This window comes from Lathyrus oleraceus, chromosome 2, assembly GCF_024323335.1.
Source record: "Lathyrus oleraceus cultivar Zhongwan6 chromosome 2, CAAS_Psat_ZW6_1.0, whole genome shotgun sequence".
NCBI lineage: Eukaryota > Viridiplantae > Streptophyta > Magnoliopsida > Fabales > Fabaceae > Lathyrus > Lathyrus oleraceus.
In genome coordinates, this window is record NC_066580.1 from 357,514,716 (window position 1) to 357,542,157 (window position 27,442).

The 27,442-nt window shown below is 36.5% G+C and overlaps 2 protein-coding genes across 2 annotated transcripts; both read left to right on the top strand.

Moving 5' to 3' along the window:
• The first annotated feature begins 11,101 nt into the window (after positions 1 to 11,101).
• LOC127119515 (probable apyrase 6) lies at positions 11,102 to 19,600 on the top strand. The gene is made up of 8 exons (XM_051049756.1): positions 11,102 to 11,902; positions 12,853 to 12,965; positions 13,161 to 13,268; positions 13,584 to 13,638; positions 14,188 to 14,379; positions 14,487 to 14,584; positions 15,558 to 15,754; positions 18,911 to 19,600. Exons 1-8 carry the CDS (start codon positions 11,302 to 11,304, stop codon positions 19,179 to 19,181), a joined length of 1,635 nt encoding a protein of 544 aa, XP_050905713.1. The 5' UTR covers positions 11,102 to 11,301; the 3' UTR covers positions 19,182 to 19,600.
• Positions 19,601 to 20,482: 882 nt separating this feature from the next.
• LOC127121428 (PHD finger protein MALE STERILITY 1) lies at positions 20,483 to 22,979 on the top strand. Its single transcript, XM_051051923.1, has 3 exons — positions 20,483 to 20,814; positions 20,942 to 21,227; positions 21,467 to 22,979. The coding sequence occupies exons 1-3, from the start codon at positions 20,517 to 20,519 to the stop codon at positions 22,863 to 22,865; spliced, it is 1,983 nt and encodes a 660-aa protein (XP_050907880.1). The 5' UTR covers positions 20,483 to 20,516; the 3' UTR covers positions 22,866 to 22,979.
• Positions 22,980 to 27,442: the final 4,463 nt, after the last annotated feature.

Below are 27,442 nucleotides of genomic sequence, written 5' to 3' on the forward strand. Positions count from 1 at the left end.
CAGTATTCCCCGGCACAGCCAGCTATTCCCCAACAGAGGTCGGCATCATCAGACAGATTGATCATCTCATCCATCCCCAGCCAGGCTCTGTTAAATATCTCTACCATAAGACAGAAATCAGAACCCCCAGCCGAGAGAGGGTCCTCAACACGAATATCTCCAATCAGTAGATGGGGATTTATTTTCCCCAGTAGAGTCCCCAAGCAGAACTTCTCATACGCATAACTCATTCATTGCATCATTTCACAGCATACGCATGCATACAACATTCGCATTTATTTTCGAAAGCATAAAACATCTCATGCATCATGACATGGCATAAAGCTAACTTTTCTTTGCAGGTTAATTATCCTCCTGATATAGTCAAAGTAAAAGGCTCATTCAGGCAGACGCCTTTATCAATCACAAACAAGATTCAGATACATATTCCAGATGCAATTCATGGGAACATTCATTCTGACAACACTTCGATATCCTCCTAGCGATGGCATCTTTAAGCCCATCCCAGACATTTATTGCAAGTACAACGTATACAGATACAGCCTAACATACGGTTCATTCTGATTCAGCTCAACATATGACTCCTTCAACTTAGATACGATCTAGCATACGATCCATTCTGACCTTCGACAACTCAGATACGATCTAGCGTACGATCCATTCTGACCTTCTTCAACTCAGATACGATCTAACAGACGATCCATTCTGACCCTCAACAACTCAGATACGATCTAGCGTACGATCCATTCTGACCTTCTTCAACTCAAGTACAGTCTAATGCACGACCAAGTTAGACCTTCATCTGACCAGATGCTACCTTCGGACAGGTACATTTCTGGATGGTAGTCTAGTATACGGCTACTCCCTTTCCCAGATGCTACCTTCGGACAGGTACATTTCTGGATGGTAGTCCAGTATACGGCTACTCCCTTTCCCAGATGCTACCTTCGGACAGGTACATTTCTGGATGGTAGTCCAGTATACAGCTACTCCCTTACTCAGATGCTACCTTCGGACAGGTACATTTCTGAATGGTAGTCTAGTATGCGGCTACTCCCTTTCCCAGATGCTACCTTCGGACAGGTACATTTCTGGATGGTAGTCCAGTATACGGCTACTCCCTTTCCCAGATGCTACCTTCGGACAGGTACATTTCTGGATGGTAGTCTAGTATACGGCTAGTCCCTTTCCCAGATGCTACCTTCGGACAGGTATATTTCTGGATGGTAGTCTAGTATACGGCTACTCCCTTTCTCAGATGCTACCTTCGGACAGGTACATTTCTGAATGGTAGTCTAGTATACGGCTACTCCCTTTCCCAGATGCTACCTTCGGACAGGTACATTTCTGGATGGTAGTCCAGTATACAGCTACTCCCTTACTCAGATGCTACCTTCGGACAGGTACATTTCTGAATGGTAGTCTAGTATGCGGCTACTCCCTTTCCCAGATGCTACCTTCGGACAGGTACATTTCTGGATGGTAGTCCAGTATACGGCTACTCCCTTTCCCAGATGCTACCTTCGGACAGGTACATTTCTGGATGGTAGTCTAGTATACGGCTACTCCCTTTCCCAGATGCTACCTTCGGACAGGTACATTTCTGGATGGTAGTCTAGTATACGACTACTCCCTTTCCCAGATGCTACCTTCGGACAGGTACATTTCTGGATGGTAGTCTAGTATACGGCTACTCCCTTTCTCAGATGCTACCTTCGGACAGGTACATTTCTGGATGGTAGTCTAGTATACGGCTACTCCCTTTCTCAGATGCTACCTTCGGACAGGTACATTTCTGAATGGTAGTCTAGTATACGGCTACTCCCTTTCCCAGATGCTACCTTCGGACAGGTACATTTCTGGATGGTAGTCCAGTATACAACTACTCCCTTACTCAGATGCTACCTTCGGACATGTACATTTCTGAATGGTAGTCTAGTATGCGGCTACTCCCTTTCCTAGATGCTACCTTCGGACAGGTACATTTCTGGATGGTAGTCCAGTATACGGCTACTCCCTTTCCCAGATGCTACCTTCGGACAGGTACATTTCTGGATGGTAGTCCAGTATACGGCTACTCCCTTTCCCAGATGCTACCTTCGGACAGGTACATTTCTGGATGGTAGTCCAGTATACGGCTACTCCCTTTCCCAGATGCTACCTTCGGACAGGTACATTTCTAGATGGTAGTCCAGTATACGGCTACTCCCTTTCTCAGATGCTACCTTCGGACAGGTACATTTCTGAATGGTAGTCTAGTATACGGCTACTCCCTTACTCAGATGCTACCTAGTGTACGGTACATTTCTGAAGTGTAGTCTAGTGTACGACTACTCCCTTTTACCATCAGATTCAGCCTACTGGACGGCTCATTCTGCAACTCAGATTCGATTTAATGTATGATCCATTCTGAGCTCCAGCAACTCCAATGCGGTCTAACGTACGACCCATTCGGATCCTCAACTACTCAGATGCTACCTAGTGTACGGTACATTTCTGAAGTGTAGTCTAGTGTACGACTACCCCTTTCATCATCAGATTCAGCCTAACGGACGGCTCTCTCTTCAACTAAGATACGATCTAGCGTATGGTCCATTCTGATCCTTTATCCCCAACAGCATATGACACACTCCGACTCCTCAGCGAAGTCGGCAGCCTAATGGATGACTCATTATTCGGTCTAATGTACGACCCAGTGTGGCACCCATGTCTTCAAATTGGCCTAATGTACGGCTCGATCTGAAGCTTTCGTCATTAAACCTCCCGGATGGCATCTTTAAGCCCATCTCCATCAAGACCAACTGTCGATCCTCAAGTGCAAATTTTTGGGGCATTCTAGTGTTCAATAATCTTCCACCTCCAGACCACGAATGGCATACACGCCATCCTAACTCTCTCGGTTCAAGAATATTGAACAGGGGCAGCTGTCATACCCCAAAATTTACCCATCATTTTTCCTGAAAAAAAAAAAAAAAAAAAAAAAAAGAAAAAAGAAAAAAAAAAATAATTAATTAATTAATTAATTAATTAAATAATTAAAATAAATAAATAAATAAAATATAACAAATTATTTTGGACTTGGGTCTCCCTCACTCCAAGCCCATTACCCACAAAATTAGTCTATAAATACTGAAGTTTCAGTAGAGGAAAAAGACTTGGAGTTACACTTGGAGTTACACTAGGAGATTCACTTGAGAAAAAGGGAGAGAAGCAAAAGTACTCTGAGGTTTCCTTAGAACAAAACCACGAGGAAAAAGATAGTGAGAGAAGGAAATCTAGGAACTACTCTGCAGCAACCTCCAGGCAACTCTGAAAGGTTCATTCTGACTCACAGACTTTCAGCTCAAGCAAACCCTGCCATTTGATTTTTCTTCTCCAATCAGGTTTGCCCTATATCCATCATCTTTATGCCTTTAATTTGAATGCTCTAAATATATGAAGTATTATGGGTGAATTTGATACCCTTTTGATGCATGTGTTTGACAAGAGGTTTAGGCCTCCTACCCTTTATTGTTTTTTGTGAATTGAAAGGGCATGATTCATGTGGTTACATTTTGATTTGAGGGCAACTCTTGGTTACCCTATTTTGTTTCACTAACCCTTTTGTTGAGTTTTTGTGAAGGCACATGACTTTTGCAGGGATAACTCGCGTGGTTTCCCACTTTATTTGTGGGATACCCCTAGAGGTTTCATTCCGATTACCTGTACTGACTCACTTTCTTTGATGGTGTTTAGCTTGGAAGGATCCCTGGGTTTCCCATTCCTTTAATTGCTGTAACTTCGGATCTTTATCCGTGTGGTAATTTTTTCCCTTTCTCATACTTTATCGCTTTCTTAGCTGGAAGACCTCGATAGGAGGCAATGTTTGAGCCCCTTGGTGGCATTTTACTTTGAGATACATGTTTTGTGTTTTGTATTCATATCCCTGCAGGTAGCGCGGTTCCTTCGTCAAGGACTGCCTTTTTGCCCTCGAGCATCCCAAACCCTAAAACCCAAAGCAACATGTTTACTCCTTCTACTACAGGCGAGTAAGTCTCCAAAGGTCGAGCATCCGGTAGATTGCGTAGTGACGTCGTTCGTCCAAAACCCAATCCATAACCCCGTAGTTAGCCGAACTACGGTTTGCTCTGATTCTCATTCCAGATGAGATACGTAGGCATAAGACGCGATGTCCTAGCGAGCACACATCCCCCAACCCATAGGTCAGCCGAGCTACGAAGACTCTGATTCTCATATTCAGATGAGATACGTATGCAGTGGATGCGACATCCACTCGAGTCATTTTCATTTAACCCTTTTTTTTTTTGGGTAAACAGCACAAGATAAACTCACACCCTTTAGACAAGAACTACAAAAGTGGATCCCGTAGAGTACTACGGATGTGTAGGGGTGCTAATACCTTCCCTTCGCATAACCGACTCCCGAACCCAAGATTTGGTTGCGAGACCTTGTCTTTTCCTTTCCTCTTTTCAGGTTTACTTCGAGCGTTTCCTTTCCCTCCTTTGGGATGAATAACGCACGGTGGCGACTTTTCTGTCATTTTCTTTCGCCGGTTGTTTTTTCGCACACTGTATTTTTCAGGTTGCGACAGTTCACATATCCCAGGAAAAGGTTATTGGCTAGGTATTCCACTTTATTTGTGGGATACCCTTGTGGAGTTTCACCCTAAATTAATTTTTAATGTATTAATTTCTAATGTATTAATTTTTTAATATATTATTTTTAATAATTTTAATGTGGAGTTTCATCCTAATTATATAATTAATTGTAAAACTTTGCCTTTGAATAAGTGATCTTGGACCTCTCTTTGTTGCCTTACGATTACGATATTACGGTCATGTCCCGCGAATGTGGGGATACCCTTAGCAAAGACCCTTCGGTTAAATCATCATAAAATAAATTATAGTCCCTCGGATGTTGCCTTCGAATATACAACTTTGTCCCTCGATGACCCTCCGATGTTGACTACGATTAAATGATGATAGTCCCTTCGAATGCTAAGGTATCCTCATAACTGTTGCCTTCAATGACCAATCGATGACCCTACGATGACCCTTTTACATCCAAAGGATAAAACTACTTATTTCTCAATAATAAGGACAGTTTTACCCTCATAAGGATAGGAAATGCCCGTACAGACCTTGGGTCGGTATAACTCTTAATTGCTGGCTCACAACTTAAAACACTTTTTCGCACCTCACACCTTTCAAAATACCTTTAGAAAATCACCACTTGGTATACATTCATACTAGAATCATTACCGAGTTATATTTTTCTAAACAATTTTCAAAACTAAACGAGATAACCACTTTGTATACATTCATACAAGAATCATTACAAAGTTAAATTCTCTTTTCAAAACAATTTTCCAAACAATTCACAAACACTTTTTTTAGACAAAAATAATATAAGTGATCGAGCAATTAAGAGCCCATGGATAACCATGGATACAAAGGGTGCTAACCCCTTCCCTTTGTATAATGTACCTCCCGAACCCAAAATCTAAATTAAGGTCTTTCCTGTTCTTTTCCACCTTTCCTTATTGGATAAAAGAAAAGTCGGTGGCGACTCTTGCTAACCGCGACATTGCGATTAAAACCACAAAAAGTCCAGTTCACCGTATGACACTTATCGACACCCAAGTTCCATTGATATTAACGGTACATGAACCGGTTCAAACATCCTTAATATCAACCAGCCGCTTTGGTGGATTTAGGTTTCACACCTGATCCGGGTTCCATTGATATTAACAATGTTTGAACGACTCAACCACGAATCACGGGTTTGTTGAGAGTCACGAGCATGGAGTCTCGGTTAAGAACCACCCAAAGGGAGTGTACTAGGGTTTAAACCTGCCAGACATGTTCTATCAGAGGTTCCCATAATCATCGTTCCATCTTTCGAATATTATCGGAGGAACGAATACTCGTATTCCAAGAATATTCTCAAGAGAAACTCTTATGAGTGTAGTATCGCGTAATAATCGTATCAGAACTTACATCTGAACGACCTCCGCACTACGTTCCTAAAAAATAGGCCAAGATGGGTTTGGTAAACTATGGTCCTTGGCTTCTGCGGCACATGATTGAAAGAATAATGCCTAACCACAAATAACTTGTGTGACATTATTAATCCAACATGACCTCCACCAAGTGAATGGGCTTGCAAGTCAACTGGCTAAGGAATACTCCACACCAGTCAACAAGACTATGCCATTCTCCTATCCTAGAGTGCACTCGAGTTCGGGTATAGAACTCATCTCACGGATCACTAAAGCAAACAACAATTGTATATCAAGCAATTCACGCATTACAACCAATACAGTTATCCCAAATTGTACAAAAATATGTCATATACAGATAACAATATATCACAACAAGGGTGAAAAGTAGGCAATACCACCAAGGATCGCTTTTTCCCCAGCAGAGTCGCCACTTTTCTGTAGCGGTGTATTCGTCGCTATATGATCTATTAATTAAATCATAAGCAAAGCATACAATGAATTTTCGAGTCGCCACCGCACTTTTATTTATCCAAAGGACTGGCTAAAAAGCGAACAAAAGCCTAAGAAGTTTTACACATAGAAAACTAATAAAAAGATCAGAGAGTCTGGGTAAGGGGTAAATTACGCAATGGGAAGGTGTTAGGCACCCACTACGTCCTAGGTACTCCTAGGGAGCCCTTTTCACACTTGTTGTATAAAATTGTTATTTGTTATGACATAAGTATTGTGCAAACATGATTGGGATGATGAGAAAAGAATATACAATTTTATTATTGGGTTTGAACGGATGAACCCGTTGCCTACGTACCTTCCATCAAAGGTAAGGATCAAAACGCCGTAGTTCGGCTAAAAGATTTTCAAAAGTTGGTGGATTCAATTTTAAACAATAGCATTGAGGCTCTTCATTATCAATGGGAGAAAACTCGACCAAGACCAACATCCACCATGCGAGGATAGCTTCGACGTACTAGAGGGGTTAACCCTGTTTTCAGTACGGAAGTCTTACTGTCGACTCACTAAAGATAAGGTGAGGTTTACATCAACCACAATGATAATTGAAACCTATGGCTAATGCATGAAAAGATTAACAATGGACAAAGCCAAAACAAGTGAATGGGTGAAGTTAATTGATTGTGATTATGAAAGTGGAGTCAAAGTATGATTAAGATTGATTTGAAAGAAGTATTATGAAATGGGGTTTTTAAAAAAGTCAAGGACTTGGGGTCCAGGTTTTTAATTTGAAAACATGAAGATGTTTGCACAATATCTATGTCAAGTTTGAAAGTGATGTGTGAAAAGGTTTAGAACATAATGGGGATGAATGGATGAGGATGGATTGTAAAACTTCCTAGGAGGTTCACTTCTTGAAATCATATAGGAGATGATTCAAGTGTGTCCTTTGGAATAAGCAATGGATAATAATAATGTAAGCAAACAAATGATACCGGATGCCACTCAATGGTCTTACTCCAATCTCACAAACAAAAGCGGATACCGGATACCAATAGATGGGTTTACACCAGTCTCCTAAAACAGAAAGGGATATCAGAGGCCACTCAATGGACTTATACTAATCTCCAAAACAAAATGAAACTTGGATACCGGATGCCAATCTGTCTGGACTTATACCAATATCCAACATATGATCATAGGAAAAGCAAATGCCAACTTGCAGGGACTTACAATTGCATCCTCACACACAATAAACAAATGCAAAACAATGGATGTCAGATGCCAATCTGTCTGGGCTTACTCTAATCTCCACAGTATGGTCCTAGGAATACAAATGCCAAATTACACGGACTTACAATTGTACCCTCACATAGAATCAAACAAAGCAACTTATGATCATAGGAAAGCAAATGCCAACTTACAAGGACTTACAATTGCATCCTCACATACAATCAAATGCATCAAGCAAAGATAAGATGAATGGCCAATGAAATGGTCTTATACTCACTTCCATATCATAGAAACAATGGCCAAAGGAATGGTCTTACAGTTGTTCTCAATGGGGAAATCAACAATGATATGATGTCACAAAGACAAATGAGATGATCATGCAATAATGAGCAATTAATGATGATAAATGCATAGAGTATACAAGCAAACATGTGCATATGAAGAGAACAATCAATCAATGAAGTCAATCAGCACACACTATAACCAAACAAGGAGGCTCATACAAAAGGGTCAGGCATTGAAGCCAACTGGAATAGGGTCAAAGGTGCTCTTAACCTTGCCATTGAGGGGCTAAGGTGAAGCAGATGAAAGGATATGAGGGGTGTGCCTCATTGCTCTTATCCCTGGTCAGGGAGAGCATTTGAATATCAGAAGATGTGGGAGTTCAGAAAGTAGGAACTCTCTCCACATATTAGACTCTATAGATCTTGGGTTTGGATCTCAATGCTACAACCATGTAATGGGAGCAAGGAGAAGACTCACAGAATAGTAGGAGATAGGTTGCTTATCTCTTATATCCACCAATTGCCTTATTTGAAGGACTTTTCCTGCTTGGGACAAAAGTAAACACACACAAGCATTGCCTCTTAAGGAGGACTTCAGACAGTTGCCTGGCCAAATAACAGGCCAGGTCTTCCAGACTACATGAAGAAAAGGGATTATACCTCAATGCAAATTGCTATAAAGCAAAGCAAAGCAAGTTCAAAGAACTAAGCAACTAATGGTACTTGTTTTTGAAGAAGAAAGTGAAACAATGTTGTTTTGGTGGTTTTGAGGTGAAACAGATGAAGCTTGTAGTTGGTATTGATGGATACTTGAAGAATTTTAGCTCAACAAACTCAAATCCAGCTTAAATCGAAATTTGCCATGGATGAGTATTGAAGTAGCAGCTGATGAAAATGGCGTTACAGCTAGGAAACAGGGCTCCAAACAAGCTCAAGATTGATGGTAGATGACAAAGCAACAAAGCTAGCTCGTGGTTCTTTGGAATTTTTCAACAGAAATTCAAAAGATGGAGAAATGAGATTTTTTGAGAGAGAGTTTTTCTGTGTTAGAATGTGGGCTGCTAGCTAGGGTTTAGAATGACAGAAAATGTGCTTAAATACTTTTGTTTAAGGTTGCATTAGTAAGAGCTAAACACAATTTGATTAATGGTAAGTTTTTGCTAATTGGTGGTTTTGGTTCACATGTGGAGGTGTAGTGGCTGGTGCACGAATTTGGGCCTTCCAACATGTCACAAACCACATTTCTGAATGTTTCCAATTGGCAAAATGGTTTAAAAATGATTATTTTGAAAAGTCAAAATTCAACCTCACTTGAAATTAATTAAAGCAAGTTCAAAAAGGCCATTTTGAATGGTGATGTTTTGGTGCATGAGGATGACATTTTTGAAAGAGGGGGTTAAATGTGACTTGTAGGAAAAAACCCTACCAAATTTGGCCAAATGGTTTGAGAGATATGGCCTTTTGAAGTTCACAAATTTTTGAGATTGAATTGATCATAACTTGCCAACCATACATGGGAATTGAGTGTTCTTGGACTTTTTGGAAATGGGAGAACAAGATCTTCAACTTTCATGTTGGGCAAAAATTCATTTGAAGCTTGTATCATGATGTAAGTTTAAGATCAAGAAGTTTCCATTTTTGGCAAATTTGAATTACAGGTCAACTTTCTATTTCTGGAAATTTCTTGTCTGACTTTATTTTCTTCACTGTGGGTGCTTGACATGATATATGAAGCTTGTATAGGCATGAATGAGACCTCTCAGACCAAATCCCATCACCAAATCACTGATTAAATGGACAGTTGACCAAGTTTGACTTTCTAGGGTTTTGGATGACCGAAGCACCTTCTGATGAATTCCAAACCCTAATTCCTTGATATCTTGATTCCAAATGATGTCCCAAGTTATATGAACTCTTGATTATTGATCATGGTGCCCAAATTCTGCAAGAATGGCCACCATCCACTGCAATGACTGATTTTGACTGATTTGACCTAATTGGCTGATGATTGCTTCAGCTGCAAGCAACATGGTTAGATGACAATATTTTTGTACTTTTTGGTTAGTAAACATATGAAAAGCAAAGATATACAAATGCAAGACATGCTTGGTGATCAAGAACCACACTCACAAAGCAACCTACCCACTAGGAGGGAAGCTAGGGCATGCAATGATCCTTGAGGCCATGATATGATATGATATGGGCCATGAGGGATCTTAGGGCCAAAATTGGGGTCTTACAATATGTCCTGAAGACAAGATCCCATGCTTTATAAGGGTAGTACCAGGGTGATGCCTCATTAGACGAGGGCCCTAACATCACCCGTATTTGAGACTCTCACAAATATAACACTACATAAAGAATAAGTTTAAGAGATTTCAATTTAGCAGATAAAGCAAACATAGGGCAACTAACCACACCAATATTCTAATTATCAATAATCAATAATCTGCATCTATCTTCCAAATTCCAAACCTTCAAAAATCGAATGATCTAGACGAATCAAACCTACCTTTATCACAATGGAGAAGAATATGGTAATGGTCTGACTGATTTTTAATCAAAGTGGAGTAATTGACTGTGTTCTAAATTATCTAGCTAATTTTGATTACAAAAGTCTCTCTCAAACCTAACAGAAGAGTAATAACTATCTTTTCTTCCAATGATCTAAGTTTAAGTGTTATAATTAGTGTGAAGTCTAATAGAAGAGTAAGCAAAATCTTCTCCTCGTAAACTAAGATTTAAAAATATCTAACAAGTGGATGAACATCAATAATAAATAAATATTAAACATTAATAGTTAAGACAACGACCAAACCCTACTTTCATATAACAATTTGACATTTAAATTAATCTAACTGAATCTTTAATCCAATCAAAACAAATATAATATAATATAGTAGCAACTTCTCTTTCTTTCCCAAAAATTTAAGGATTACCTTCTATTACATTTAATTTTATCACGGTTATATATTTAATAATTCAAAATTTAAAACTTTTTAATACCCTTTATTTTATGAATAATTTTACTCCATTTTGAAATTGATAAATAAGATTTTCCTTTTTCTAATATATATGGCTCGGGTAATATATTATACAGCTACTTACGGTTTTTTTTACCTAAAACAATTTAACTACCGAAATTTAAAATAACAAACACGCGTTAATTCTGTCTCTCCCACTCCGCAAATTTCTCTCCTCTCTCTCTCTCTCCGTCTGCGCCTGGAGAGAGGTCAGAGCTACCACCGCCGCCAACATCTCCGGCACACCTCCACCCCTTGATATGGTTAACAATTCCTCCTTCCTCCTCCGTCTTCCGAATTCCATTTGATGCGACGATTGAATGCTCGCAATCGGGTCGGCTCAAATCCAAACCAAATGGATCCAACCGTGAAACGGATCCAAGTCCGCTCCACCAATCTCTTCGCTCGCAACAGCAATAGCAACTACAGTTCAAAGTGTCTCTGTTTCAAGACCACGTTCATCGGTCCTCTCTTCTTCTCGTTCCTCCTCATCGTTTCATACTACACCTTCTTCTCTTCCTCATCATCGGGAGCCAGAACCAGTTTCCGTTACACTATAATCGTCGACGGTGGAAGCACGGGAACTAGGGTTCATGTGTTTAAGTATAGGGTTACAAACGCGTTGGATTTTGGGAAAAAGGGTGTGGTTTCGATGAGAGTGAATCCAGGTTTATCGTCGTTTGCGGAGGATCCAGACGGAGCGGGTAGTTCGCTGTCGGAGCTGGTGGAGTTTGCGAAACATCGGATCCCCAAGGAGAGGTGGAGGGAGACGGAGATTCGGCTTATGGCTACTGCTGGGATGAGGATGCTGGATGTTGAAGTGCAGCGGACTATTCTAGAGTCTTGTAGGAGTGTTTTGCGTTCTTCTGGATTCAAGTTTAGTGATGATTGGGCTTCTGTTATAACAGGTTCTGTTTTTTATACCAATCATGGTGAAGTTGAATTTGCTTACTATATGTTATTTAGTTGTTTAGGTGAATGAATTGGTTGTGAAATTTTGAAAATGAGAGGTTTTTGTGCATTTGAAATACTCTTTTCCATGTTGAATATAAGCAAAAGTCACTAATTTTACACTTGTTAAGGATTTTAGTTTAGTGGAGTTAATCTTCTTAATCTCATAAAAATTAGCGTCCTTCATTTGAACTTATTCTGTGGGAATTAAAGATTCATTGAAAACTTAAAGGTAGGTTAATTGAGAGGTATGTTAGGAATGATATTACTAAATAGAGTGAAACTGTGAAAGCAGTTAAATTTGTTCATAAATTATATGTGAGGCTACTAGGAACGTTTTTGTTTATATTCGAGATTAGAGGGATTAAGTGTATTGTTGGTGGTGTTTATGAAATGGGGCTTTGTTAGTTTTTTTGGCAAGAAGCAGGATTCTCATGCTGGCAGGTGATAATTGATAATACAATTTACAACATTATTTGTAGTATGATATATGCTAGCCTTGGGTTTGAAGAATGGGGCCGTTTGTTTTTAAGAAGGAAGAATGTAAAAGGCAGAGAGGGAGAATGGCCAAATGGAATGTTGTTTTGACAAAGTGGATGAAGAAAATATATTTGCATAAGATTGAATAACGAAAGAGAATGCTTGTGGATACTTCAAGGATTTACAATGTAGTGAACCTAGTTGTCTATCATGTCTTTCACATTTTTTTTCAATCACAGTTTGGCTTGTTGTCATGCCAATATTTTTGCTGTCAGCAGCATCATGACGTAGATGTGATGCTTCTTTTATTTTCTCCTTCATTAATTTTTTTAGTAGTTTTATGCTCCGTCACAGTGTTTGCAATAATTGGTGATCTGGTTTAATTATGTAACTGTTTTTAACTTGTTATTCTGTTTTGGTTTTACAGGTTCTGATGAAGGAGTGTATGCCTGGGTTGTTGCTAATTATGCACTGGGAACTCTTGGAGGTGATCCGTTGGAGACAACTGGGATTATCGAACTTGGTGGTGCTTCTGCTCAGGTACGACTTCATTTTTTCCTGATTACTTATGATAAAAAATTTCATTTTGGTTATATCCAAGTTATATCAATACGTAATTATTCACAATTTGAGCGCAATTGCTTAAGGAGTTTTAATTTTGAAGTCTATATTTTAGATAAAGATCTACATATTTGGAAGCATGACAAATGAATTTCTACCTTACTCTTATTTTAGGTAACCTTCGTATCAAGAGAAGCAATGCTGCCTTTGTTCTCACGCACTGTTAAATTTGGGAATATCACTTACAGCCTTTACAGCCACAGCTTGCTTCATTTTGGCCTGGTGATTATCAATCTATTTTCTCTGTTGAGTATGTTCTTAAGGCTCATTATTAATCACAAGTTACCAATGACTTTCCACTGGAAAGTAATTACAACTTATGAAACATGTGTTTTGATGTTGTTACTTATAAGTGGGGATGGTAATGTTCACACTTTTATTGCTTTAATATCCTACCCATACCATAAGGTCATTAGTTCTTATTGGTTTCTTTTATTTCAATGTGATTCTCTTTCGAGTCATATGGCTAATCATGCCTTCCAGATCTCGAATGACACCACAGTATTTGATACTTACTGGTTGTTATTCATTTTGCAGAATGTTGCTCATGACTCATGGAGAGAAGCACTTATATCAGGAGATTCAAACCTGGGTAATTACACTCGCTGAATTTAAGAGACCTGCTGTATTGTTCTTATAATTTATGCTTGATTTTGCAGTTTCAAACCATTAAATAACTCTTAAAAGAATTATTAGTTTTTTTACCATGAAATATATAAAAAGTTAAATAACAATATTCTATTTACAATTAAAGTTATTCTGGATAAAATAGTATTGAAACATTGTAGCATAGTTCTTATTCAGATGTTGTGAGTTTTTCAAAGTTTATAGGGGTGAACAATTGTGACGTGCTCTTATACTTTTATGTGAAGTACTTTCTTTGTCTACATTGGTGAACAGTAAAACTTTTCTACAGAATGTTAAATTTATCTACATAATTTTGGCAAAAATTTGTTTATGTATTTGATGACTATATGTGCTCCTTTAGTTCTTACTATGTCTCGTTTTTTTTTTGTCAATTTTTTCACTAGGAGGCATCCTTCTCTTTTTTAACCATTAATTACAGGCTTGCACCATAATCACATGATCTCTTCAGATATTAAAATGATTTGGTATTGATTCTTTATTCTCCTCAGTGCAGCTTCTCAATATATTAAGGATGGGTTGCACATAGATCCTTGTACTCCGGCAGGGTACTCTTATAATGTGGATTCGTGGAAGTCCTCGCCTAGCTCACATAGTGAAGAAAGCGAATATCAGCCCACTGTTCAGTCAAGGGGAAACTTTTCTGCGTGCAGGTCTGCAGCATTGACCCTATTACAAAAGGGGAAAGGTTGTATTCACTTTTACTAATTTTGTATTGTTAGATTCCCTTTTATTGAGATTTTCCTCATTGTTGATTTTGTCTAATGCTGGGTCATTTCATTTTTAATTTTGCAGAGTCGTGTTCTTATCAGCATTGTGACATAGGATCGACTTTTATACCTAAGCTTCAGGGGAAATTTTTGGCTACAGAAAATTTCTTTCACACATCAAAGGTTCTTTTTATGCTTGATATATTTTAAGCTTCATTTGCTGTTTTCTCGTCTTTGATCTACTGTCTAGTATGATTGTGCATTTTTGTTACCCTAAAAATAGATGCATTTGAGATGATATTGAAGTATCATAATCCACAACTCTATTATTTCTTTAACAACCAAGGTTGTCAAACTCGATTTTTTATGACAACTTGATTTGCCTTTGTAGAATCGATTTTTGTAAAATTATTATATACATGGCATACATACTTATACAGTACTAGAAATTCTTCAATAATTCAAAATTTCGACTTAATTATAAAACAAAAATATATCAAATTACCATAAGAAAGTGTTGTGTTCATAAAATTGTCTCAAACTACATAAATTACCCCATCAAATCATAAAAATATCCAAAGAAACAAGAGTTTCAGAAGTTTCTAAAGTAGTTAAAAATTAAATCTATCCAAAAGAACAAGAGTCAATTTCTTCAAAATTAGTTAAAATTGGGTAAAACCGTGTTAGATTTTGTTCGATTTCAGAGAGTTTATTTGAAATCGGGTTAACTTCGGTTTTAACCAAATTCGGTTTTACAAGTGATGTAACTCGAAATTATTTTATGAGGTAAAACTAGATTTTAACAACCTTGTTAACAACTGGCATGTAACACAATAAGTTTTACTATTGCTATTTTGATAATTAGTCCACCCTCTCGACTCAATTACAACCAAAAAAGAAGTCGTGTTTGGTAGACTATATAAAGAAATTCCAACTAACATCACCATGTTAATATGAAAAAAAACTAACTTCACCATATTTAACATTATGTTATCATTTTAAAAATACTCTTCAATAAACACAAGTTCTCATAGAAAATTAAATAAACAGAAAAGATAATTTGGTGGCTGACTTTGTATTTACTTATTTTTGCTTATATTTGAGTTCATTGAGTACATCATTTACACTGATTCTTAATCCTTTGGTGCTGTATTAGTTTTTTGGATTGGGGCCACATGCTTATCTCTCCAAGTTGATGACTGCTGGGCAAAAATTCTGTGGAGAGGATTGGTTAAGGATAAAAAAAAAATATGTCTCCCACGACGAGGAAGATTTACTTCGACATTGCTTCTCTTCTGCTTACATTGTTGCTCTGCTTCATGACAGTCTTGGGATTGGTATGGATGATGATAGGTATTCCCGCGTACTTTTCTTTTAAGATATTTGATTACATAGTGTGGAAATAGATATTATTGCCTTATTTGCATGGAACACTCAGTCCCATTCCTACACAAAAAACAACAAATTTAGGGCGAAGTACCATATCTTCCTAAAGTTTGGTATAATTATACATGATACCCTTCTTGCTTGTACGCATGCGTGACACATTAGCCTCCATTCGGGTATGTTTGGTTGTGATGTGAGAAGAAAGTGGGGGAGAGAAATAGGTAGCAAAGTTTGATAAAAGAGAGATAAAGAGGTAAGATATAAAAAACAACATACAGTTTTATATTATTTGAATTTAATTTCTCCTCATAAATTAATTTTTGTTTTAACTTATCTTATTAAACAATTAAGTGGTAAAAACTAAAACTAAGCAAAGCCAACACGTTGGAAACAGAAAGAAGAAAAAAAAAATCCAAACTCAAGTCCTGGGATTTGCAAACCAGGCATTGCTTCTCAGAAGTAGAAAGAATACAGATAGGTGCAGGCCCTGCTGTCTTATCTGTATATTATCCATTTCTTTGTATACTAAGCAACAGAGAATGTGCTCTGTCTCTCACCTCTTTTCCTCTTATCTATTTCTACTAAACTAAACACATTGATACCAAATGCACTCATAATGTGAACCGGATTCATTTGTTTGTAAAATATATTAAATATGAAATTTCTCAATTACCCTCTGTGAACACCTATTCAGTGCCGAAAAAAACTATAGTACCCACGTCTTGAATCTCTAATGAAACCCTCTACCTGTTCTCTCCAGTCATATGAAACCCAACCATAGAAAGAAAGTTGATGAACAGATGAGGGTTCAAGGAAGTTGCTGGTGCAACTAGCTTTGGTCTGAAGGGTAGAGTAATTATTGGTTGTTGTGCAGTCTCTGGCTTGAGGGAGAGTAATAGGCGCTTCCAACTTGCTTGCGACACTGTAGGTAAAGATTTGTTGGTTTCTGTTGATGAATTGCAACTGGGTCAGGTGGTAGAAGGGGATGTTCATTAAACAGGAGTTCTATTGGGAAGAGGAAGGCTATTCAATTCAAACGCTTTGTTGAAGCTTGGTGTCATTTTGGCCTCAAATGCCAGTATTGGTAGTTGGAACTTACTTCTGCAAGCCTCAGTGGTGAGCCCCCATACCTCCATTGTCCTAAATGAAGAACTTGAAAAGAAGAGCCTGTTGTCTTGATAGCTGTCTGTTGGCTTAACAAAGTTATTTTTGTGGTTGAATCAGTGATGGTGATTATCAGAGAATATTTAGTTTCTGAATTTCTATTTATTAAAGGAAGTGCAACTAACAATAGGTTAGTTAAAACCATCCTAGATAGGGTTAGACTAGCTTTGCTGTATTGTAACTTCTATACACCTGTTGTACAGTATCCCTTTATGTCCAAACTAATCCCTTAAAATCACGAAACTACTAACAGAAGTTAGTTAGAATCTTGAGCTATCCTCTGATCTATAAATAGATCAATCGCAGTGAAATTGCACAGAATTCATAATATAGAAAACTGAGAAATTCAGTTTAAGAATTCTCTTCATTCTCTGCACTAAATCGACTAGTGTCACACAAATCTAACACAATTCATTGCTTGAATGATTACAAATGAGGGTTGCTACTCCTTATATAGGAGGGCCAGGCTCACAGATTCTGTCAGTTAAACTAACTGAATCAACTTAGTTAGTTGCAAGGAATGCATTCTCTAAATGCACATCCAGGCTAGTCATGGTACACCAGCAGTTAGTTACAGTTTGATACACGGGAAGTCATTGTTTATGGGGCATGTCCATGCTAATCATGGTGCACTAGGGGTATCTCTGATAGTGACTGAGTCTCATAAATTCAGTCATTTTGGGTATTTTTGGGAGTTGACAAAATTGTTGATTCGCGTTGAGGCTTTGTTGTTTGATATCAAAGAGGATGGTGCTCCAATGGGTTAAATGGAGGTTTTAGTTTGTTGCTATTTTGGTGCCTGAATGGAGCAGTTAGTATTTTATGGCTATGTTGGTATATGGTAAATGGATGGAAGCTTCAACATTGGCCAGCTGTTCTGTTAGTTCGCGGGTGAGGCTTGGGGTAGAAAAAGGGAAGAGAATAAGAAATGGAGTTTATAATTGAAGACAATGGTTGTAGCGTTTTTTAAATAAGGGTAAATGTGAAATAAAAAAGTTATAGCTCATTTGATTCCATTCACTTTCCAAACAATGGAATGTAAAATATGTTCTGCTCCATCGTAAAGTACCCAAACAATATAATGAATAACTTGTTTTGTTCTGCTCAGTTCCGTTCATTTTAAAATATCCAAACAAAGCCTAAGGGAAGTCGGTGTAGGTATCATGTGCAGTTTTCCCAAATCTTTGGTAGTAAGCATAATTTTCCTGAACTTTTGTGTGATGTCTAGATGGATCTAGTCTTCCATATGGCTTATAGGGAATTCTCAGTTCAGTTGCCACATTTAGAATCACCTGACTTTGTTACCATTAGTTTTTCTGTAGTGCAATATCATGCAACCAGAACGTCGTCGGTAAGATTGTGAGTATACCCCGTGGGATTGCACATTCCTGCTATCCAAACATCCCTTTCTGTGTTGTGATTGTGAGTATTCCCCTTTTAGTATTGTTTACTTCTAACTTAATTAATTGATAAAAACTTAAATACAAAATTATATTTGAATATCTCTTTTAACCTATTATTCAATTTAAGATAAGTTTAGTATTGTGAATAAATACTATTTTTCTTCACTATATGACTTTTCATACATATGTAAATATACAGGCATAATTTTGTAATTAAGTAGAATCTATAATTTGTGTACAATCATCAAGTTATAAATTTTCAACGTCCTCCCAATCTTTATGTAAACTCTGAATTTCGCAACATCGATCCAAAATATGTTAACTGAGAGGAATTACTGCTTGTCCCTTGATGACTCTTTTTTGTACTTGACCTGTAAGCGTATACTTTCCCAGCTTCACTTGGTAACAATCTTTCTGGGTTCATGTTTGTGTGCCTGCACTTTCACTTGTCCATTTCTGGGGTTGTGATTGCATATATGTTTTTTGGTTTTCTAAAGTCGATTTATTTATGTCCCTATTGGTTGAATCTTAATTGATTAGAATCATTGTTGGGCAGGATCAAAGTTGCTAATCAGGTGAGAAATATTCCGCTCGACTGGGCTTTAGGAGCTTTTATTCTGCAAACTACAGCGGATTCAGATCCACATAACCATAACTGGATTGCCTCCATTTTCAGCAATGAATCACCCACTCTCCTCACACTGGTTGGAATTTTTATAATACTGTTGTTTACAGCATGGTCTATATCTAGGTGGAGGAAACCTCAGTTGAAGACAATTTATGACCTAGAAAAGGGACGATATATAACTACACGAGTTGGTAGGTAATGCTTGATAGTAGATCAGATCTGGGTTCTTGGTATACATACATGGCTGCATGTGATTTCGACGAAAATATTTATCATTTGATTGCCGCTTGCGTCATACCATCAAGGCAATGCTAGTTGGGCTGAGATTGTACAACATTGGATATGGATGCAGCATGTGAAGATTGATGAACTAGTGTAGAGTAGTAAGTTCCATTTTGTGTTACGCCACTCACTATACCGGTTACAGATATGAACAGTAGGTCAAGAAGTGGAGCAAGTTAGCCTAGGAAATTGCCTGGTGGAATTGAATGTTGCATCCTTCAACAGAAAAACCATGTTATGTGATCTTTTGTAATTGTACCCAACTTTGTACCAAAAAAAAATACTGAACTGATATTTTCCAATTGCTAATTGCAAAGAGAAACACTCATTTCATCACATTTATTCTCAATGGTTAGAATTTAAATAGTCTCAGAAACCATGTAAGATTGTGGCAGTGAGTATGTTGCTAGTATATTTTAGTCTTCTTTATATGATGTGAGGTCAACTCACACAAACCTCTTTAATGTGGTCTTATGGTTGTACTTGTTAGACTTGCTTAATGTTAAATTACAATTTCAACATGTATTTATTGGACTTGGGTTCAAATTTTAAATATGGTATATATATATGTAACAATACTAGTGTTAAAATAAAACATCTCAACCTCTATCTATATACACTAACCTCTCTTCTCAACCTTGCAAATTGAATTACAATTAAGTTGAAGAGTTAACAACTAGATCCATAAAGTATAATAAAAGAAGCAGAGTGCTGTTTGTTAGCATGACTCAAGAAATGCTAGAGGAAAAACACCCTTGGCACAAACGCCATATAATAACAATCAATCACTTTTATCTAACACTAATTAATTTTAAGATCTCTTTGCACAAACCAATGCACAATGCAAGTTCAACTTAATTAACAAAATTATGTTCCAAAACGGTAGTTAGACAAGAGGTGTTGCATTTCCCTATAATCCCACAAGAAAAGAATCAACTACTCAAAAATTTGACCATAGAATTAGTAGGAAAACATAAGAGGCTATAATTGCATGGTACTTATAATTTAAATCAAAACACCAACCATTTCGTAGGTTACTACGATAAATTTTCAAGGAAATCCAATTTTGAAACAAATCATGCAAATAGAAATTGCAACTCTTTTATAACATGTCCAATTTTATTTCAAGGCACTAAGTGTGTGAGTGTACATGTTACTATATAAAAACATAACGTAAATCTATATATAACACTTCTCTTTGGTTCCAACATGTTAGAAACTCTTGAAACATCCTCAAAAAAAGCTTAGTGCAATGTTGAATGTTGCTGTTGTTGGTAACAAGAGAAGGAAAAGATGTGGGAGAGTTTTCAGGTTCAAGAATTTCGGAGAACAAGGTTACCCGGTTATGTTTAATGGTTCATCGTTTCGCGAAAATGTGAATGCTTTACTTGAATATGCGAGTTTGGAGAATAATGTAAATATTGGAATGCCTATGTGGTCTTTTCAACTTGAGCTGCATCATCATCCACCTTTGCATGTTTTGTTGTTTGTGATTGAAGAATCAATTGAGGCAGCCATAAATCGCCATTGCAACCATTGTCAATATGTTGGTAATGTTTATTAATTTAATATTATTTGTAAAATATCAACAAATTAAATTCTTATATCTAATACATATTATTTTTGCTGAATACTTTTATAATCTTGATTACATAAATTTCATTGGGGTTTATTTAGGTTGGGGCAACCATTTGATTTGCAATAAGAAGTATCATTTTCTATTACCTTCTAAGGAGGCACTAAGTAGCTGCACAAGCTGTGAAAATTGTTGTGATTCAGTTGGTACAATGAACAATGGTAAGTCAAAATTAATAGAATTAGAAGGTCATATGATGCATGGTGTGTTTCACTCTAATGGATTTGGACATTTGCTATGTGTCAATGGCTTGGAAATGGGTTCTAATTTGGGTGGCAACCAAATCATGGAGTTTTGGAATCGTTTGTGCAATGGATTGCAAGCAAGGTTAGTACAGTTCCACACACTTTTAATTATGAATGCACTGTAGTCACATATGCACGCATTCGGTGTATTAGTGACCGTTTGATCCAAACTTTTGTTGTTGTTTGGTATTGATCGAACGGTCACTGATGCACCGCTGTGTAAATACGTGCATTAGTGATCGCATGGAATCTTGACCCTTTAACTACTATGTCAAATAACTAAACAAAAACTAATTGCTTACTATGTACCAAACATGATAGGAAAGTGAGTTTGAATGATACATCACAAAAAAGAGGCATGGAATTGAGACTTGTGAATGGAATAGCATATAGTGAGCCATGGTTTGGTCGTTGGGGATACAAGTTTGGTAGAGGATGCTTTGGTGTAACACAATCAATGTACCAAAAAGCCATAGAAGCAATAAGAAGTATGCCCCTATACTTACTTACACACCACATTGCAAATTCCAATCATGAAATCCCATTAATCTTCTCAAGGTACCAAACACTTTCTGATCACTCTCTTATAACCCTTGGTGACTTATTTCACTATATATTAGAGCTCAAGTCACGACTTCCGCGTGAAACATGCATTGGTTCGTACAACACAAATGCCTTAGTCGAAACAAATTGTCGTTGGTCGCCTAAAAGGATTGAAATGGCGACGAGGGTTATCGTTGAGGCCTTAAAAAGAACGGAATTCAGATGGGTTTCGAGACAAGAAGTTAGGGATGCAGCGCGCGTTTACATAGGTGATACTGGTTTGTTGGATTTTGTTTTGAAGTCGCTAGGTAACCATGTTGTTGGAAACTATTTGGTTCGCCGGAGCTTGAATCCGGTTACTAAAGTTTTGGAGTATTGTTTAGAAGACATTTCTAATGCTTACCCTTGTCATGAAGGGTTGGTTATGAGTAGTAGTAATAAAGTTAAGGACAAGTACAAAATCACAAAGGGTCAACTTATGAAGGACATGATTTGTTTGTACAAGTACATACTTATTGATACAAAACCAATTATAGGGTCGGAATTTCTTTCAGCTATACCATTGGCAGCTAGAATAATTCTTGACACAAAGTATCTAATCAAAGACTATGGAGAGGTACCTTTGCAAGTTGAATTAGGATCAGAAGGAAAATTTAATCTTTATTGTACAATTTTGTTGAGGAATGTTAACAATGTAGGGCATGATCATGAGTATTATTTGAACAATGAAATATCAATGCCAATGCCACCTTATGAATGTATCACATTGAAAAGTTGTGCTACAATTAATGACTTAAAGCTAGAAGTTGAAAGGAATTTTAGGGAAATCTATTGGGGGTTAAGGGGTTTTGTAGTGGAACCAAATGAGATTTTGGTGAATGCAAAAGGGAATGAAATGGTTTTTGGAATGATTGAAGTTGGTGGAAAACTTGTTCTTGAAGGTTGGCATGGTAGTGACATGATTGAGCACATATGTGAAAGGAATCCAAATAAGGGAATTGTGGATTGCACTTGTGGAACTAAAGAAGATGATGGTGAAAGAATGGTGTCTTGTGATATTTGTGAAATTTTGCAACACACTAGATGTGTTAGAATTCCAAATGATGAAGAAGTTCCTCATATTTTTCTATGCAAAAGGTGTGAGCAAGAAATTGTTCTTTTCCCTTCTTTGCCATAATGAAGTTGTTGATTTCTTTGTTGATGATTAGTCAATCAATCTACTGTTCTTCTATGATTGAACTTTATTCCATTCATAGTGTTTTTTGGCTTGTTATGCTGGTTTAGTATCATGGAGACCTATTGAGTTCTTTTTTATTAATTACATTTATTTCTATGTAAATTTGATTTAATTTATGGTTAGTTAATAAAAATATTTGTATTTTAATTCAGGAATTATCATATTTACATATTGTCTCGTATTGTTTATGGAGAAAATTTCTCACATTTACATTTAGAAAAAAAGAACTAAAGTGTTTTTAGAAATGTACATTCGATATCCATGTTTTTTTAAAACAAATTATACAAAAATTATAATTTTTTAGGTGTGTGCTTTTAAAGTAATATTTGAAAATGTACAAAATTCCTTTCAATTATATCTCGTGTTGGAGAATGTTACAATAATTAGGAAAAAAAACCCCGAAAAAGTGATGATATTGGTTGCGTAAATAAATTTTGAAGGGTGTAAGTGTTTCTTATTTATGCAAGTACAAATATACACAAATAAATGAGTTATGGTAATGAAATAATAACATGTGTCACATGGTTAAAAAAAGGAATTAAGAAAGATATATCAATGTGTTTAAATTGAGTGAGAAATTATGTTAGACAATGTTCCATTTAATAAACTCATATAATATTTGCATATGACGTGTGGTGTCGTGACAGTTGAGGCAAAAACTAAATTTCGTGGTGTATGACTACAACATAAAAATATATAGTAAGTAACTATGAAGCTTATATCTAAGCCTCACAGTAGGTCCAATGCACTTCAAGTAAAACTTGAAGGTGTAAGAAACACAAAAAATGAGGGTTTGAGTTGAATTTCTGAATTTAAAACTTTTACAATCCAATATATCAAACAACAAAGATAACGATAAAGATATGAACACAAGTATTTTTATCCTGGTTCGATGTTAACAAAGTTACCTCCAGTCCACCAACCTGAGTGATTTTGCCTTCTCAATAAGGACTTAATTCAATAATCAAAATGATTATACAACTCAAACACTAACTGTCTAAGACTTCTTAAGAAATTATGATTATACCTTAATCTCTCAAGGAAAACAACTTAAAGACTAATTGTCAATGACTTCTTATGAATTCTGACTAAACTTAGTCTCTCGAGGATATTAACAACTGTTAATAAATTTGATTGTGTTTACAAGAGTGCTTCTTAACAAGTAGATTAAACACACTGAAATGCAGTTTATACACTTGAGAATATTTGAAATAAAACTTAGTGTTTCTTCAATATTTTCTTACTTGATGATGTTTTTCTTTAATGGATCTTCTTCATTATGAAGTTTTAGCTTGGAAGCCTTTTTCTTTATTGGTCATCAATCATCGTCGTTTTTTTCACATAAATCCTTTGACCTTTTTAGATTGGAAGAATTAGATCTTTTAGAGGATATGATTGGATCTTTCTTTCAGGTAAAGTTTTGTTGTAGAGTAGGTATGTATAATAGTAAATCTCTGGTAGAAGGAAGAAAATCTTTTATAACCATTTAAAGTAGTACTATTGATTTGACATTTGATTATCACAATATATAGTAACTCTCTATCCATTAAAATACTCTAGAATAATATCTTTGCATACGAGTGATAGATCATATGTTCAGAGTTCACAATCTATCAGAGTCTGATGACTAGATAAGGTTAGGATGACACAGAGTGTATCAGAGGCGTCTTCTTCAAAAGTGTTTAATGGTGATAACCAAAGTTTACATAATATTTAGAACTTCTACAAGGATAAAATTGATTTAGATTTAGATGAAATCCAGAGTTCAGAGTCTCTTTTACTAGAGTCCAAAGTCTCTATATCCAGAGTCTCACTAGGACCAGAGTTCAAAGTCTGATATGATCAACATTGTTCAACATCTTGGATTATTTAGATCTATATTTATTCATATTATTTCTAGATCAAATTTAACTTTACTTTACTTTGTGTAAGCTCAGAGTTTGCACACTTAACAAATTGTTAGAGAACAAAATTACTCTTTTATACTTTGTTATCATCGAAACTCAGGAATAGTTGTAGAATCAAATTTGCTCCAACAATCTCCGCTTTTTTGATGATGACAAACATTATAATTTTGATGAAATTTTTTGACTTTTTACCAAAACAACTAATCTGCTAAAAATCAGAGTTAAGTTTGTAAGCTCCCCTAAATTTTAGACATCAAGATTTTCTTAGCTTAACTTCACAGAGTGAGGTTTGCAAGCTCCTCTTATATTAATACTTAGAAATTTTTGATTCATAATAGATTAACCAATAAGTCTAGACGAGAAGGGAAAACATGAATCAAAATCATACCTTTAATAGATAAAAAAGAATATGTAAATGAGAACCAAACTTTTTATAAATGATAACAAAAGGATAACAAAAGGACAGAGTCACAAAAAAAATGTTTAAACAAGATTTTATGGTTGAGGTGGAAGTCTAGAAAGGATTGCTGATAGCAAGTTTAGGATCTGATTATTGGTTTCTTCTTGGCGATCCAACTTGGTCCTTACAACTTCGTTCCATATCTTCATCCCTTCCAGAATCTTCAAAATCACAGAAGTAACAACCTCATAAGCAAGAGGTTCAGAAAATGCAATCCTAGAAGTTGATCCAACTTCATGTTAAGAATACAAGTTCTTAGCAGTCCCAAAAGTTAATATGGAAATGGAAGGAACAACCAAGTTCTGCTTAGGAATGAGAATCCCAAAAGTTTCTTCAACATCTTACTGAGTTGCTAAGAGCAGAGTAGAGAGAATTTCAGCTGCAATTTGAGGTAGAACTTGTTCATGTGCTAGGAGTGCCAAAATATTAGTCTTAGCTAAGGGCTTATCAACATACTTCTTTATCTCCAGAATCATAGTCATAACTTTAGTGAATATGGGAATAAACTTTTTCCATAACAACGTCATGTGAAAGATTCTTGAGAAAAGTGAAGCAGTAGGTTGACCAGTTCATGTACCGATCCCATAATACATTGCTTTCAGTAGGGTTAACATAATTTGTAATAACCTGCCTCATAAAGCTCATACTTTCAACTATTTTTAATTCTATATTTGTCCATACTTCACAAAAAGAGGGTTCAAGAGAGGTATGTTCAAAGCTGATGGTGGGGATTCTTGTCTCTGAATTAATTTATGTTTTAGAGGAGGAAGATGAAAGTTCAATAACAGATCGATCCTTATTAGAGAAAAATTATCTCTCAATAGAGGAATCCTCTGATAGGGATAAGCCTTCCAAAATAGGATCGTGAATAGGTGTATTATTTTGATTTAATGGAGGAAGTGAGATGTTCATGGGTGTGGCTTTAGAGATGGTTGAATGTTCAGAAATGGTGTGTTCAGAGGAAGTCAATGATTAAGGTTGTTGTTGTGTTAATTTAATTTCTGTTGTGATTTCTGGTTGGCTGGTGGGGATTGTAGTTTGTTGAATGGGAGGTGTTTGTTAAGGTGAAGATAGAGGTTGTGATGGAGATGTATGTTGTTGTGGAATTGTGTTTTGTGGAGTTTCTTCAGTTGTAGTTGTGTTTTCTAGTTCGATTGTTTCAAGTGTATTTGTGGTTTCTAGATCATTTGTGGTTGGAGATTCATTTGATGGATTGACAATGGTTGTGATAGGAACTAAAACATATGAAGTATCAACAATTATAGAATCAGAAATAGTAAAGGTCTCAACATTAGAAGACTTACAAGGATTCTGATGAGCAGAGGCTTCAACAAATTCTTTGTCATCTTCCTTAGTCATAAGGCTAGATTCCTCAACAATTCTAGTAGCTTCAACAATTTTTGCAACTTTAGTAGCTTCGGTAGCTTCAGATGCTCTAGTAGCTTCAGCAACACTAGCAACTTCTATAGTTATAACAATTTTAGATTCCTTATCAACTTTAATAGCTTCCCTTTCTGGACTTCCAAAACTTAAGTAACCGCAAACTTCAAGATCCTTCTGGAAGTCTCAGACTTATTTGGTTTCTTAGCTAGATAAGGAGGAGGATTTGATGTTCCTTCACCATCCTTTTTAGACTTTCTTTTCCTCTCGAGAGTTGCATCAGGATGAGTATACATCAAGTTGTAATTGTTCACACCTGGATTAATTTTATCTTCTAAACAACTATTCATGTAAGTCATTAGGACATCTGAAGGATCCAACTCTATGAATAGGGGAAAGTCGTCAATCTATACCCTTCTGGTGGAGACATATTCTCTATCCATCCCAACATGATTCAAAACATCTTTGATCATAAGCATATTTTTAAGATTCATTCCATTGAAGGATTTGCCCACACATGTGTAAAGTCCATCACAAAAGTTCATTTCTTTCAACTTGGCTACCAACTTGCTTTCAACCAGGATATCAGAGATCAGCCTGCCCAAAGGAATCCACTTCCTAGGTTTGTTGTCTAAGTTCCTTGTTTCTTTAACCATTTCTCTCAACTATCTAAACAAGATGGAAAAAATAGCCATATTGATACCTTTGGCCAGATAATACAACATGTATTTCTTGTCAATGTTAATGTAGTCAGCAGAGTTCCCAGCAGG

Excerpts from the sequence above, each read along its gene's own strand:
- LOC127121428 (XM_051051923.1), top strand. The coding sequence starts at position 20,517 with ATGTTGAATGTTGCTGTTGTTGGTAACAAGAGAAGGAAAAGATGTGGG. Across the intron at positions 20,815-20,941 it reads CAACCATTGTCAATATGTTG|GTTGGGGCAACCATTTGATT; the intron begins GTAATGTTTATT and ends GGGTTTATTTAG. Across the intron at positions 21,228-21,466 it reads TGCAATGGATTGCAAGCAAG|GAAAGTGAGTTTGAATGATA; the intron begins GTTAGTACAGTT and ends CAAACATGATAG.
- LOC127119515 (XM_051049756.1), top strand. The coding sequence starts at position 11,302 with ATGCGACGATTGAATGCTCGCAATCGGGTCGGCTCAAATCCAAACCAA. Across the intron at positions 14,380-14,486 it reads CCTATTACAAAAGGGGAAAG|AGTCGTGTTCTTATCAGCAT; the intron begins GTTGTATTCACT and ends TTAATTTTGCAG. Across the intron at positions 15,755-18,910 it reads ATTGGTATGGATGATGATAG|GATCAAAGTTGCTAATCAGG; the intron begins GTATTCCCGCGT and ends ATTGTTGGGCAG.